This window comes from Moschus berezovskii, chromosome 13 (genome assembly GCF_049115385.1).
Source record: "Moschus berezovskii isolate FMDL1 chromosome 13, NW_MosBer_1.0, whole genome shotgun sequence".
NCBI lineage: Eukaryota > Metazoa > Chordata > Mammalia > Artiodactyla > Moschidae > Moschus > Moschus berezovskii.
The window spans coordinates 58,282,614-58,299,099 of record NC_142472.1 but is presented as its reverse complement, the minus strand read 5'-3'; the positions used below and the strand labels follow the sequence as shown (position 1 = coordinate 58,299,099).

At 37.8% G+C, this 16,486-nt stretch overlaps 1 protein-coding gene across 7 annotated transcripts in view; it reads right to left on the bottom strand.

Annotated features, from left to right (window-relative positions):
* PDS5B (PDS5 cohesin associated factor B) overlaps positions 1–16,486 on the bottom strand; it is a 181,966-nt gene that overhangs the window by 116,954 nt on the left and 48,526 nt on the right. For 6 of the 7 annotated variants that reach the window (XM_055426275.2, XM_055426278.2, XM_055426279.2 and 3 more), the window contains exon 2: positions 993–1,119. In XM_055426275.2, coding sequence (XP_055282250.1) covers positions 993–1,100 — 108 coding nt within the window. In that variant the 5' untranslated portion in view covers positions 1,101–1,119. Of the gene's footprint in view, positions 1–992; positions 1,134–16,486 lie in introns of all 7 variants that reach the window. The other variant, XM_055426276.2, reaches the window with a different exon arrangement.

Sequence of the window (16,486 nt, the reverse complement as noted above, 5' to 3'; positions counted from 1 at the left end):
CCACTCTGCTCTTCTAACCATTTTAATCATGGTCAAAGATGAAATATTATTCAAGCAAATATGAAGAGTTTAACCATACAGTGACTGTCTCGTAAATGGAAGTTTGCCATCCATTCTTGACTCACTGCTGCACATCAGAAACCGAGAGCTAAAAGTAAAGTTCTTTAACTTAATTTCAAAATACAAGAAAGTAAAATGTAGACTTAATACTCAGTAGAAAGAATTAAATCTTTTAAATTTCATTTTTAATAAGAATGAAAAATCAAATTAAAATGGTTGTTTTTATAAAATAAATGAGATATTGGAGAGAGGAGACAACTTTCGACAGATAATAAGGAGTATAAGCATATTGGGGATTTGTCTTTTATACCCAAGTAGAGCCTGGTGCAGAGAAGGCAATGGCAAGCCACTCCAGTACTATTGCCTAGAAAATCCCATGGATGGAGGAGCCTGGTAGGCTGCAGTCCGTGGGGTCGCTAAGGGTCGGACACGACTGAGCGACTTTACTTTCACTTTCACACACTGGAGAAGGAAATGGCAACCCACTCCAGTGTTCTTGCCTGGAGAATCCCAGGGACGGTGGAGCCTGGTGGGCTTCCATCTATGGGGTCACACAGAGTCGGACACGACTGAAGTGACTTAGCAGCAGCAGCAGAGCCTGGTGGGCTGCCATCTATGCGGTCGCACAGAGTCAGACACGACTGAAGCAATTCAGCAGGAGCAGGAGAGGAGGCCCTAAAAATCCTAAGCTTCACCTTCCCAACTACACTCCAATTAACAATAGCTAAGGAAACTCTACAATTCTTTACCTATTCCACTTTCTTAGCTCCTAATTACAGTTAACTAGTTTTGGCCAAGAAATATTTTCTGCTCTGATGTGCTTTACCAAGCTGCCTTACCAAGGTACAGCCCTATATGATTTCCACAGGTGCTCTCCCCAACTCCGCTTATCCTAAACAGATGCCCAAAGGATATAACCTAATTCTACTCACCTTTAACCGTCTCACCATCTCTTCTTTAGATATTTTATCTGAAATTTCCTTGACACCAGGAGGATAGGTAATTTTTCCATCATTGGTCCTTGTCTTTGAATGAGCCATGATGGAAATATTTTTACCCCTAAAACAAGAAAACTATTAAGAAGCAAACCAAAAAAAAAAAAAAAAAAAGCATTAACAATATTCATAATAAACATGAAAAAAAATAACTATTTCCTAATTTATAGTAGTTCATTTATTTAAATAATGAAAATCATTTTATTCAACATTTTTCCAACTTTTAAAATTTTCTTTTTACTTTCATTTCCATTAGGGACAAGCTAAGTTATTTGAACTAATTCTTCAACTACAAAAATACATGATTTTATTTAATAATATACTTACCTACACATATAAATTATATAAATTTATAATATATACTACAAAATTATATATATACATACATATAAAACACACACAGCATTTATTTATAGTATTACAAATTACTTGAGCCAAAATCTAAGAGAATTCAGGAATCCAGAGAAGTAAATGGAACATTATTTCTACTTACACCCTGAGCCCTTCTGCCAACCCTGACAAATCTAGAGTTCAGTTTCGGTGGTCTTACGGGAAGAGGACAGACTCCTGTCAAGATAGAACATCAAACAAGAGACCCTTCCTGACATTAATGTAGAATACTACCCCAACCCCCAAAAGATAATGCTTTCCAAGAGTTTGCTGAATTCCAAAGCACAGATTTTTATGCTACAGGAATAAACCAACTTATTTCTCATTAGCAAAAAAATGTGTTGACTGTAATGGTTTCTATTTTGATTAATAAAGATGTGTTTGAGCCTAGTTGTGTGATTTAAAATTCACAATCCAAAAACACAGTAACTCTTTTACCAACGTAACAATTTTATCCAGCTAACTAGCATAACCATGATACTAACACCCAATGAGAAAAGTAAGAGAAAGGGAAAAGAACCACCGACAGCTCTTTTCTGTTTACAAAGTTTTTAAATAAAATACTAGGAAAAAAAATACTTAGAAACCAAATGTAGCTGCAGATAAAAAACTGGGTTTAATCCCAGAAATGCAAGGTTGAATTCACCATTTTAACAGAATAAAAAAGAAAAATCATGTGATATCTCAAAAAATTAAGAGACAATGTTTGAAGAAAATTAAACATCAATCCACAACTATAAAGGAAAATAGGGTAAAAAGTTCAACAAACTAAGAATTATATGAAAGATTTCTGAATCTGAGAAAGGTAAGATGCTATAACCCTACAGCATAAATCATGCTTATTGATGCTCTTCTGAAAATGTTTTACCTATTTTCAGGACCTACAAAAACATACCTGCTATCATCACTTGTTTAACACTGTAATAGAGATGCTGCTGAGAACTCAAGATGAAAACTTATAAAGAATTCAGTGACAGATTAATTATAAATCGGCATGAGGGATCTTATTGGACTGATAAAAATGTTCTAAAATTGGACTATGGTGAGTTTAACATCTCAGGATATTTACTAAAAATTACTCAACTATACACTTGAAATAAGTCAATCTTATTAATTTTATGATATATAAATTACAACTCAATAAAGTTGTTTAAATTTTTTACATTCTGAGACTTTCCTATCTATATGGGAAAAAAAGACACTGTACCCATATCTCACACCATACACAAAAGGAATTTCAGGTCGATTACTGAACTAAATATTGAGGCAATTGGAAAAGTTTTAAAAATATAATGTAGGAAAACAACTTCACAACCTTGGGTTAGGAAAAGCCAAGAATCAAACCTACAGCTGTTTGTGTTCCTTCAACCAAAGAAGATATTCAGTGAATGCCTAGGATAAACCATTCTACAGGAAGGTAAATATAAATGTTATAGGATTCCCAGTTTTCTATAGAACCTGGAATATAAGAAAGTCTCTCTACCTTGCCTCAACAGAAGCAAAAGCTGTTCATCTTCCTTAACAACAGACACGATTGTGACCACAGACTACAGCTTAATAATGTAGACATGGTTCCATATGTACAGTCAAAACTTGATCAAGACCCTATTATTTGCATGACATTCTAGAGTGGCTCTAGGGCCACATGAGTTAAGATAGGTCTCAAAATTGACAAAGGAAATAGACATTCCCCCTAAATGATTAAATCACAATAAATCCTAAAGTTATCGACAGAAATAACAAACAAAGAGCCTGGAAAAATATAAGACTGAAAGAAATCAAAAGTGGATGGGGGTGAAGTGTTATCAACATACAGAACAAAAAGACAGAGAAAAGAATCTGAAAAAGTCCCAGAGAACAAAGTTCAGAATTTGTCACGGGTCTAAAACCATGACTAAAGGAAAAAGTGGAAGGAAGTAAAAGGGAGCGAAGAAGGAAAGGTAGAGCAACAAAGAAGCAGGTCTCTCAGTTTGCACTTCAGCTTCATAAGCAATTGTTTTGTGAGCAGAGATTTGAAATACTTCTGTGAGTATACACATGGGTGGGCTGTTTCCTCAAAGTAAAGATAAATTTACTGGCCCCTCTCTGTAAGCAAACTCCATGTACCTTAAATTCTCAAGATTATGTTTAAACTTCTCCCAACCTCCTTAGGCCGAGTTTGGCTCTTCCCCCTACAGCTTGGAAAACCGTGAATGTATCATAATAAGCATTTAATCACATGACATTTAATAAATTTATTTGTCTGTTTCCCCTACTTGACTATAAGCTCCTTAAAACAAGCATTTGTTGTTCAGTCACTAAGTCACGTCTGACTCCTTGTGACCCCGTGAATGCAGCACGCCAGGCTTCCCCGCCCTTCACTATCTCCAGGAGTTTGCTCAAAGTCACGTATATTGAGTCAGTGATGCCATCCAACAATCTCATCCTCTGTCACCCCCTTCTCCTCAATCTTTCCCAGCATCAGGGTCTTTTCCAATGAGTCAGCTCTTTGCATCAGGTGGCGAAAATATTGGGGCTTCAGCATCAGTCCTTCCAATCAATATTCAGGGTTGATGTCCTTTAGAACAAGGATAGTATGTATCATTTTAGGCATCCTTAGAACGAAGTAGGTACTCAAGAAATACTTGCTGAATCAATGACCAGAACTATTTTAAAAGACAGTGGCTCCAATAGGAAGTATAGACTAGGTAGAGGAGAAATCAAATACAGTAAAAACAGGAAACTGCTACAAAATTCCAATAAGAACTAATAAGGAACAGACTGCAGGCAATAACTAAAAATAAAAAAACTGATGCAAAGACTATGAATGCTTACTTGAGAGAAGTAGAAGATGATTACAAGATTCAAAGCCTTTGTTCCTACCATTTAAATATCTACTGAGAACTTACTTGGTGTGACAGCAATTCTCTAGGCACTAAGGATACAATGGTAAGCAGAACACATAAAATAATTGCCCTCATCACAACAGAGATAGGGAAAAACCAGTGAGAAGTCAAGTCTTTGGAAAAATTAAGTTTGGAATACAAGGCAACTAGAGATGTTAAGCTGAAGTTCTAGAGAAAAGTCAATGAAAGAAAATATTTCAGCGCCACATATAGCTTACGCTTTGGGGGCTTTACAGAATCAATAAAGAAAATGTGTAGGGTGAGCTGAAATACAGAGACTAAACTCTAAGAAATATCTGTAGTGATGTGGGGGGCGGTCAGGAAAGAAAACAGAAGAGGGTCAAAAAATAGAGAAAAATATTGCTTTTTAACTAGAAAAAAAAAATGTTTGAAGATGGAGAAATGGTATATAGTGTTAGTGATTTTGGAAATACACATCACTCTTTCAAGATAACCCCAGGCCCTTGGACTTGGTAAACTGCTCTCTTTATGTACTTCCTAGGCAACAACAGGAATGAACACCAAATAATAATGTAAGAGAAAAAAGGTAGAAAGGAGAAAGAGACAAGGAGGAGAGGAATGCAGAAGAAGAAAGTAAGGTTACAGTAAAGAAACAGGCTATTCAACTGTTTTGGGAAGTCAAAGGGAAAAGATACATTGACACACAGCTGCTCCTCTGAAATAGTGTCAAAGAAATTATTTGACATTCATTTTGTGTTGAATTTCAGTAGTATACATTATGATAGAGCAAATGAACTGAAAATAAGAAAGTAGTAACTTATATTATTTATATAAAAACAGGCCTGTGTTAGAGTCCATTTATACACTGTATATAAATGTATTATACAGTACATATGTATATGGGCTTCCCAAGTGGCTCAGCAGTAAAGAATCTGCTTGCCAATGCAGGAGATGCAGGTTCGAGCTCTGGGCTGGGAAGATCCCCTGGAGGAGGGCATGGCAACCCACTCCAGTATTCTTGCCTGAAAAATCCCATGGACAGAGGAGCCTGGCAGGCTACACAGTCCATTGGGCTGCAAAGAGTTGGGCACAACTGAGGGACTTAAACACCACACACACATATATATATATTAATTTCAAATACCATTATATACATGTTGTTATAAATAGCTACAGTTTTGTATACAGAATGAACAATGAAATGCAAACTATTCTAATACTAAAGAGTTTATACAACCACTGAGTAAGCTCTAAGAAAATGGTCATTAATTAAAAGAAACGTATTGGTAATTTAAAAAATCATACTAACAATCCTAGAAAGAAAAAAAAATCAATGAAATCATCATTCTACCCTAGATGTAAATAAATGTTCACAAGATACAATAAAGACTGCAGTAAAAATATTAAGGTCCTTTCAATGAATGGAAAAGAAGAACAAAGCAAGCATTCACTGGATTAAACCACGAAGGTGAGAGCAATAGCAACAGTCATTGGTAAACTGACCTGGGAAGAAATAAAAACAGGTATCTGTCATTTTCATAATAATTTTTCTTAAACACCCAGTATGTGGCAACAAGTTTATCAGAGTCACAGAAATCAAATCAAGTCTCTACGAGAATCTCTACTTGCCCATGTTTATTAAAAGCTGCTTTTCCTTCTGGGACTTTACTCCAGGTTTAAGGTGGAGTTGGAAAGAATACAAGATTTTGTGAAGTCTGACAACTGTAAAAGGTAGGCTTCCTACAACCGGTACCTCTCATAACCAGCAGATGGTGCCCTCCATAAATATCAATACAACCAACCCTTCCAGTACATAGAGTAAGAAGGGTTTTTTCTTGGCCAGAGATAACTGAAAAAATAATGAGAGTGTGTTCTAAAAGAAAAGAGACAAAATAAATTACGTTATTCTCCTTTAAGTATATAACCTTAAGGCTACATTTACATATTTTCCAACTACTAAAACAGAAAGTTTTTTTTTCCATATAAATGTTACCATTAACCCAACCACTCAGAATGAATCATCTTTATTAATTCAAATTAAGTATATTTACTAGTTATTCCTCTATGTTTTGGTAATACAAAGTAATATTAAATGCTTCAGGAAGTCATTTTAGAAAGCAGACCCACTTTGTTCATATTTTTGGTAATGTTTATTTATAAATGATGAAACACACATTTACTCTCCTGCCTACATTCTTTTCAAGGACCATCATGGAAGTAGAATTAAAGGCCCGAGAACATCTCAACTAGCACCACTTTCTAACTAATAACATAAAGTGTTCTGAAAAATCCCTTTAAAGTAGTATTTTATATTAATAATGATAGTATCTCTCATTTATTAAATGATTGGTATTACAATCCATGGGGTCACAAGAGTTGGACACAACTAAGCGACTAAACAACAACAACAAAATTTCCTAGTCAGTGGTCAGCTCAATGTCCCATTCATTGAGGGGATAAGATTATGTAGTTTCTCTGTTCACATCAAACCTCAAGCACACATTCTTATTATAACTCCCACTCTCGGTAGACAGCCTCTGCTTCACTGAGAAAACAGAATCACTGAGAAAACAGAAGCTCTGTCACACAGAACCTTTCCCAGTATCCCATTACTAAATCTGTTGTGACTGTCCAAAAATTTTGTTTGGGTTTTTCCATACAATCTTACAGAAAACCAGAATGAACTATTGGCCAACCCAATATTACATGTGTACCAAGTCCCTCCTTCCCTTCTGTTAACTAGAAAGTATGTAACCCTCTGCACATCAAAAATGAATCCCTTCACAAATGAATCCCTTCACAGAATCCCATCCTCCACAGGTTCCTCAGAGACTTTGACTTCATCCATTATCTCTTCCTGCTCAGCATCTGTATCCTCTGTCTACTAGATCCTTTCCCTCAGTGTTCAGCGTAAGCACTATGTTCTTCTGTGGAAAGAAATTTGGGCAGGAAGGGAAAGAAAGTACAACATGCCTGTTTACTTTCAACATGCCTCTAGCTACTGTCTTCTCTCTCAAACCACCTTCATAGCCAAGCTTTACAAAAAGTAATCTGCACTTCCTCAGTTCCCATTTGCTTATCATGCTAACCCAATCCTGTTTCCAGCATCCTCCAACACCAGCAATACTGCTCTTGCCATAATCACTGAGGCTGACTTCAAAAATGACAACCGATTTTTCTCTTCCCTCTATCTACAGCCTTGCAATGTGACTCTGTGTCTCCTCTCATCAAGAGTGTTTTTCCAGCACTTGAATTTGAGATGGTCTTATGACTTTGGTCACTTGGACACTGGTAAGCTTAAAAAATGCTTGTGTTTTGGAATTTACTGACTTGCATTCTTGAAACTCCTCCTAAGAAGAGCACATGCACGTAAGTTATCCCACTGTAAACAGACATATATAGAGAGACATCTCAGGTATAGCAAGCATGGCCATCATGAAGGAAGCCAGTCCCAGACAAACTTTTGGATGATCACAGACACACACTTGTAGATGTATGAACAAGCCCAGGTCAATCAGCTAAGGTTGACTCAGATCAGCAGAACTACCCAGTTAAGCCAAACTCAAGCTGCCAACCTGGAGAACTGTCGGGTGTTTAAAGTCATTAAGTTTTGGGGTGATTTGTTATGCAGTATGGTGATGGACAGGGAGGCCTGGCGTGCTGTGATTCATGGGGTCGCGGAGAGTCAGACACGACTGAGCAACTGAACTGAACTGAATAGCTAACTAACAGTCATCACTGCCCTTCACGCTGCCAAAGAAAACACTTTTCCAATCCTAATTTTATTGGTCTGAGCAGTATGACACACAGTGGAGAGAAGACTCCTTTCTGAAACACTGCTTTCCTTTGATTTCTACTACATTTTACATTCTCCTGATTTTTCTATTACTAGTAACTGTCTCCTTTGTTTCCTTTTCTTCTATCCAACCTCTAAATATTATTAATTCACCATGGCTTAATTCTATTTCCTCTATTCACTCCTTGGTCTACATGTTTTTCTCCCAAGGCTTCTGCCCTAAGCTTTCTTAAAGCCACTCCAAAATACCCCAACAAGAGCTCTCTTCTGAACTCCAATCCACATATACCACTGCCAACCTAACATTTCTATTTCGGTATTCTCAAAGGTATTCTCTTCCCCACCCTGAGAAGAGAACTTGGGTCTCCTGTATCGCAGGCAGATATTTTACCAACTGAGCCATGAGGAAAGCCCTATTCTCAAAGGGATCTTGAATCTAAAAAAACTCAAAACCAAACAACAAACCAATTTCTTCCCCCTCCATAAAGCACTCTTCAATCTTCTCTCTGTATAGGGTGTCCTAGTGCATCCAGTGTTGCTCCCAGAAAACTGTGCATAACCTCTGACTATTCTCTTTCAACACTTAAAGCAACTATCAAGCCCTGTAAATGCCATGTGCAAAACATAAATGGAATTCAGCTTCATTTGTCCATTACTTCACTATAACCTAGTCTTCAGTTCAGTCGCTCAGTCGTGTCCCAACTCTTTGTGACCCCATGAATTGCAGCACGCCAGGCCTCCCTGTCCATTGCCAACTCCCGGAGTTCATTCAAATTCATCCTTCATACAGCAGTCAGATGATCTTAATATGCCAATCTCTTCATATCTATTGCCTTAAACAGGTTCCCACCGACTTAAAAATAACTTCAACATATAATAATCTGACCATTTTATCACTACGCTCCAGTCATACTTCTATGCCACGAAGGCATCAAACCAAGATCCTTCCAAGTGTCTGCTCTTCTTTCTGCTTCCTCTTCTCTGCCTCACAGACACTTTACCAAATTTGCCCAAGCTCAGTTAAATCTCTACTACATGCTCTCACAGCACCCTTGCATGTTTCCCTCAAAAATTTAATCATAACTGTAAATATTTATCCTCTAATGTCTGTTTACCCTTCTAAAGTATAAATTGTAACAGAACAACTATCCTATGTTGCTCATTGGTGCATATCTAATGCTAACATGAAGGGTAAAAAGAACTCAACAAATAATTATTTTTTCCAAATACTATTAATAATAAGATGAATTATATATTATGCCTATTTTAAAAGTGAGGAAACTGAGGATCAGAGATCAACCATGCTGAAGTTATTCAGTAACTAAACTGGGAATAATCTATACACGATTTTCAATGCTTATGCCCTTAACCTAATTAATTTCCAATCTTTGGAGCACACTGAATCCCCTAATACTCATGACCACAGGTCAAGAGCATCAGTTCTTCAGCACTCAGCTTTCTTTATAATTCAACTCTCACATCCATACATGACTACTGGAGAAACCATAGCTTTGACTATGAGGACCTTTGTCAGCAAAGTAGTATCTCTGCTTTTTAATATGCCATCTAGGTTGGCCACAGCTTTTCTTCCAAGGAGCAGTAATTTAATTTCTGGCTTCAGTCACTGTCTGCACTGACTCTGGAGCCCAAGAAAATAAAGTCTCTCTCTGTTTCCATTGTTTCCCCATCTATTTGCCATGAAGTGATGGGACAAGATGCCATGATCTCAGTTTTCTGAATGTTGCATTTTAAGCCAACTTTTTCACTCTCCTCTTTCACTTTCATCAAGAGGCTCTTTAATTTCTCTTTGCTTTCTGCCATAAGGGTGGTGTCATCTGCATATCTGAGGTTACTGATTTTTCTCCGGCAATCTTGATTCCAGCTTGTGCTTCATCCAGCCCGGTATTTCACATAATGTACTCTGCATATAAGTCAAATCAACAGGGTGACAATATACAGCCTTGATGTACTCCTTTCCCAATTTGGAACCAGTCCATCATTTCATGTCTGGTTGTAACAGTTGATTCTTGACCTGCATACAGATCTCTCAGGAGGTACGTAAGGTGGTCTGGTATTCCCATCTCTTTCAGAATTTTCCACAGTTTGTAGTGATCCACACAGTCAAAGGCTTTGGTGTACTCAATAAAGCAGATGTTTTTCTGGAACACTTGCTTTTTCTATGATCCAGGGGATGTTGGCAATTTGATCTCTGGTCCCCCTGCCTTTTCTAAATCCAGCTTGAATATCTGGAAGTTCTCGGTTCACGTATTGTTGAAGCCTGACTTGGAGAATTTTCAGCATTACTTTGCTAGCGTGTGAGATGAGAGCAATTGTGCAGTAGTTTGAACATTCTTTGGCACTGTCTTTCTCAGGGATTGGAATGAAAAGGGACCTTTTTCAGTCCTGTGGCCACTACTGAGTTTTCCAAATATGATGGCATATTGAGTGTAGCACTTCAACAGCATCATCTTTTAGGATCTGAAATAGCTCAGCTAGAATTCCATCACCTGCACTAACTTCCACCAAGCACCACTAGTAGTGGTGCTTCCTAAGGCCCACTTGACTTTGCATTCCAGGATGTCTAGCTCTAGGTGAGCGATCATACCACCATAAGTACCTGGGTCATTAGGATCTTTTTTCTACAGTTCTTCTGTGTATTCTTGCCACCTCTTAATATCTTCTGCTTCTACTAGGTCCGTACTATTTCTGACCTCTATTGTGCCCATCTTTGCATGAAACTGGTATTTCTGATTTTCTTGAAGAGATTTCTATCTAGGTCTTTTCCATTCTATTGTTTTCCTCTATTTATTTGCATTGACCACTGAGGAAGGCTTTCTTATCTCTCCTTGCTATTCTTTGCAACTCTGCATTCAAATGGGTATATCTTTCCTTTTCTCCTTTGTCTTTAGCTTCTCTTCTTTTCTCAGCTATTTGTAAGACCTCCTCAGACAACCATTTTGCCTTTTTGCATTTCTTTTCCTTGGGGATGGTCTTGATCATTGCCTCCTGCACAACGTCATGAACCTCCATACGTTCTGACAAAATGTGGTCCACTGGAGAAGAGAATGGCAAACCACTCAGTATTCTTGCCTTGAGAAGCCCATGAACAGTATGAAAAGGCAAAAAGATAGGACACTGAAAGATGAACTCTCCAGGTTGGAAGGTGCCCAATATGCTACTAGAAAGAGTGGAGAAATAACTCCAGAAAGAATGAAGAGACAGAGCCAAAGTGAAAACAACGCCCAGTTGTGGATGTGACTGGTGGTGGAAGTAAAGTACGATGCTATAAAGTACAATACTGCACAGGAACGTGGAATGTTAGGTCCATGAATCAAGGCAAATTAGAAGCAGTCAAACAGGAGATGGCAAGAGTGAACATCGACATTTTAGGAATCAGTGAACTAAAATGGACCAGAATGGGCGAATTTAATTCAGATGACCATTATATCTACTACTGTGGGCAAGAATCCCTTAGAAGAAATGGAGTGACCATCATATTTAACAAGAGTCTGAAATGCAGTACTTGGGTGCAATCTCAAAAATGACAGCATGATCTCTATTCGTTTCCAAGGCAAACCATTCAGTATCACAGTAATCCGAGTCTAAGCCTCAACCACTAATGCTGAAGACACTAAAATTGAACAGTTCTGTGATGACCTACAAGACCTTCTAGAAGTAACACCCAAAAAAGATGTCCTTTTCATTATAGGGGACTGGAATGCAAAAGTACTAAGTCAAGAGATACCGGGAATAACAGGCAAGTTTGGCCCCTGGAGTACAAAATGAAGCAGGGCAAAGGCTAATAGAGTTTTGCCAAAGGAACGCACTGGTCATAGCAAACACCCTCTTCCAACAACACAAGAGATGACTCTACACATGGACATCACCAGATGGTAAATACCAATATCAAATTGATTATATTATTTGTAGCCGAAGATGGAGAAGCTCTATATAGTCAGCAAAAACAAGACTGGGAGCTGACTATGGCTCAGATCATGAACTCCTTATTGCCAAATTCAGACTTAAGTTGAAGAAAGTAGTGAAAACTGGACCATTCAGGTATGACCTAAATCAAATTCCTTACTATTATACAGTAGAAGGGACAAACAGATTCAAAGGATTAGATGTGATAGAGTAGTTGGCTACAGGTGAGAAATAAGTGACTACAAAGGGACACAAGTGATGTTTGGAGGGCAATGACTAAAAATCATTCACTGGTACACAAAATCAATGTTTTAAAGGAAAGACAAATGAAGGAACAATCCATTCTATCAGGGACAGCAGAGTAAGCGGTCAGTCACACATCACAGGGAGTTGGAATTTAAGCCGTGGTAGACAACAAGACGGCTAAGTGAGGACTCAGGGCAGAGGAAACACCAAGCACTGAGCAGAAGCACAAAGACATGCTGAGTGTGGGAAAAGACAAGTCCTGGCATCTGTTACAAGATGTGTGTGTTTCCAAAAATAAAAATATAAATCAATGGAATGGGATAAGCCCACACACCTATGGTCAATTAATCAATGATAAAGGAGGCAAGACCACACAATATTGTAAAGACAGTCTCGTCAACAAATAGTGCTGGGAAAACTGGACAGCCACAAGTTAAGAAAAAAATGAAAGTAGATCATTTCTTAACCCTGTACATAAAAATAAGCTCAAAATGGATTAAAGACCTAAATGTGAGACCGGACACTGTAAAACTCCTAAAGGAAAACAAAGGCAGAACACTCTCAAACATGGGCTCCCCTGATAGCTCAGTTGGTAAAGAATCCACCTGCAATCCAGGAGACCTCGGTTTGATTCCTGGGTCAGGAAGATCCGCTGGAAAAGAGATAGGCTACCCACTCCAGATTTATGTTATTTCTCTAACATAAATCACAGCAATGTCTTTTACAATCGCTCTTCCAGAATAATGGAAATAAAAGCAAAAATAAACAAATGGGACATACTTAAACTCAGAAGTTTTTGCACAGGAAAGGCAACAATAAGCAAAACGAAGACAACCCACAGACTGGGAGAAAATATTTGCAAATGATGTGACCATAAAGGATCAGTCCCAAAAATTTAGAACCAGCTTATGACACTTAATAGCATCAAAACAAACAACCCAATCAAAAAATGGGCAGAAGACCTGAGCAGACATTCCTCCAAAGAAGACATACAGGCCAATGGCAAGCATATGGAAAGATGTCCATCAGTGCTAGTTATTAGAGAAACGCACATCAAACCACAATGAGCCATCACCTCACACCAATCAAAACGGCCTTCATTAAAAAATCTACAAACAACAGATGCTGGAGGGGGTGTGCAGAGAAGAGAACCCTTCTGCACTGTTGGTGGGAATGTAAACTGGTACAGTCACTATGGAGGACAGTATGGAGGTGTTCCTTAAAAACCTAAAAACAGAGCTCCATATGATGCTGCAATCCCACTCCTGGGCATATACCCAGAGAAAAACATGATCTGAAAGGATGCATGCACCCCAATTTCACTGAAGCGCTGTTTACAATAGCCAAGACATGGAAGCAACCTAAATGTCCACTGACAGAGGAATGTATAAAGATGCGGTACATATATTCAGTGGAATATTACTCGGCCATTTAAAAAAGGGAAATAATACCATTTGCAGCAACATGGATGCAGAGTGTCATACTGAGTGAAGACAGAAATATCATATGACATCCCTTATATGTGGAAGCTAAAAAGAAATGATACAAATGAACTTACAACAACAGAGACTCACAGACTTAGAAAACAAACTTAAGAGTTGTCAAGGGGAAGGGATGGTGAGAGACTTTGGGAAGGTCATGCACATTGCTGTATTTAAAATGGGTAACCAACAAAGACCTACTGTACAGCACATGGAACTCTGTTCAACGTTATGTGCCAGCCTAAATGGGAGGAATCTGGGGGAGAATGGATACATGTATATGTATGGCTAAGTCCCTTTGCTGTGCAGCAAAAACTGCCACAACACTGTTAATCGGCTATACCCCAACACAAAATAAAAAGTTTAAAGTTACCAAAAAAAAAAACAAAAACGTGTTTCCAGAAAAACCTCACATTCTGCAAAATTAACACTTAAAAATAACCGTTGTAACAGAACATGAGCAAAACAACCACAATTCTAATAAAATACAAGCACAGTGAGTATCCACTGGCAACTGTTACCAGCATCATAATCAAATTTCTCAGCCTTAAATCTCAGAGCTCAGGATTCCCTTTCAAGTGCAGGCTCCTGAAGGTACTTACTTCTAACAGGAAACACTGTGGCAGAATTAAAAATGTAATCCAGTGGCAGTCTTCAATTTTTTGTTAAAAGTAGAGAAAATAGTCTCACAGATATTTTGCCTACATTCACAGCTGTACCAGCAACTTAACCTTTGAAAAGATCAGAGATTCTTGATACTATTAATAAATCTTCTGCTTGTAATAAACAGGCAATTTTTCACCTGGATTTTGAGCTTTTTCCTTTTTTGCACTGCATCTACAGATCACTCACAGAACATATTTTCCTTCAGAGCACAATAAGTCTAAACAATCTTTTTGTCTCACATCTAGATCTAATATGACTTCAAACATTGATACATGGTATTACATTGTAAGATTTTTTTAAAATTTCACTGAGATATAATATACAACATTATGTTAGTTTCAGGTGTGCAATATGATTCAACATATAGACACATTACAAAATGATCACAATAAACCTAGTTAATATCCATCACCATACAAACTTTTTCTTGTGAAGAAAACTTCTAAGACCTACTCTCTTAGAAACTTTCCAAACTTACAATAAGGTGTTAACTTCAGTCACCATGCTGTGCATCCCACGACTTATTTTTTAAGGAAGACTGTGCCTTTTGATCTCCCATCCATTTCATCCACCTTCCCCTTCCCAGTTCTGGCAACTATAAATCTGTTTCTTGAATCTATCAGTTTAAGTTCTGACTTGATTTCAGATTCTATTAATACATATAAGTGAGTTTACACACCATATCTTCCTCTGACTCATCCATCCATGTTGTTGCAACATGAGAATTTCCCTTTTTTATGGCTGAATAATATTTTGGTGTCGGTGCATGTGTCTTGCATTTTCTTTAGTCATTCATCCATCAGTGGACACGAATGCTTCCATATCTTGGCTATTGTAAATAATGCTGCAAGGGATGTGGGAGCGCATGTATCTTTTCGAGTTAGTGTTTTCATTTTCTTGGTATAAATATTTAGAAGTGGAAATGCTGATCATAGGTCAGTTCAATTTTTAATTTTCTGAGGAACCTCCAAACTGGCTGCACCAATATATTTTCCCATCAGCAGTGTGTAAGAGGTGCTTTTTTCCCCATCTTCACCAACATTTCTTGTCTGATAATAGTCATTCTAACAAGTGTGATCTGATCTCACTGTGATTTTGATTTGCACTGAGGATTTTCAGCTCTTATCGTCAAACAATGTCAAAATATTATCTTTGGAAGAAAGACTGCCCTTGAATGCTTCCAAACATTGATGTGCTAGAAAATAGACATTTATGACCAATGATACTTCCACATTACACTTATATCATTCCTCCACTTACCACAGAGCTAATTATGCTACAGAAACATGTGCGACAGCAGAGCAGTGTTGACAGTGATTTAACTGGAATGTGCATGTGTGTATGTGCCTATCTGCACGCACAGGTGAGGAAGACGATAAAAGAAACGGAGACCAGTTAAGCTCAGGCTTTCCTATATCCCCGATAAGGAGTCTAGTCTGCATCACGTAAGGTGGTTATCATTTTTCTTTGTTCTCTAAAGAACACAAAGAGCAATCACATTTGTATTTTAGAGTTCCCAAAGACAAGAGACACGTCAACTGGAACATAAGAAGACTACTGGAATACAGGAGAGGTTCACAGACATAGCAGGAAGAGAACGAAACATTCAAAGAAAGGATATAACAGAAAATAAGAGAGAAGTATGATTTAATGGAAGAAAATGATTAAGACAACAGCAGGCAAACTTTACCCCAGAAGAGATTAGAAACTAATCTGACCTTTTCTCAGACCAAGACAGGGATGGTCATTTATCTCCATGGCATCCCTGTGACTTCCCTTAAAGCTCCCCACACCTAGAGAACTCAAGAATGAAAACAAAATCTGTTTACAAAGAGTTGCTATGTTCAGTAAGGCGCTCAGTGTAAGAAAAATCAACAATGTCAGCTCAGAGAGACCTATACTTTCTATTCAAAACTCAATATATCCAGGATAAAGCTATATCTGCATCTCTTTAAGACTACAATAAAATGGGCATAAATGTATCATTCATACTGATATTTAAGGACCATACCACAACGTATGCAGAATAGAGTATAATTATTAATTCTACTTTAAGTGTTAATCGCTCAGTCATGTCTGACT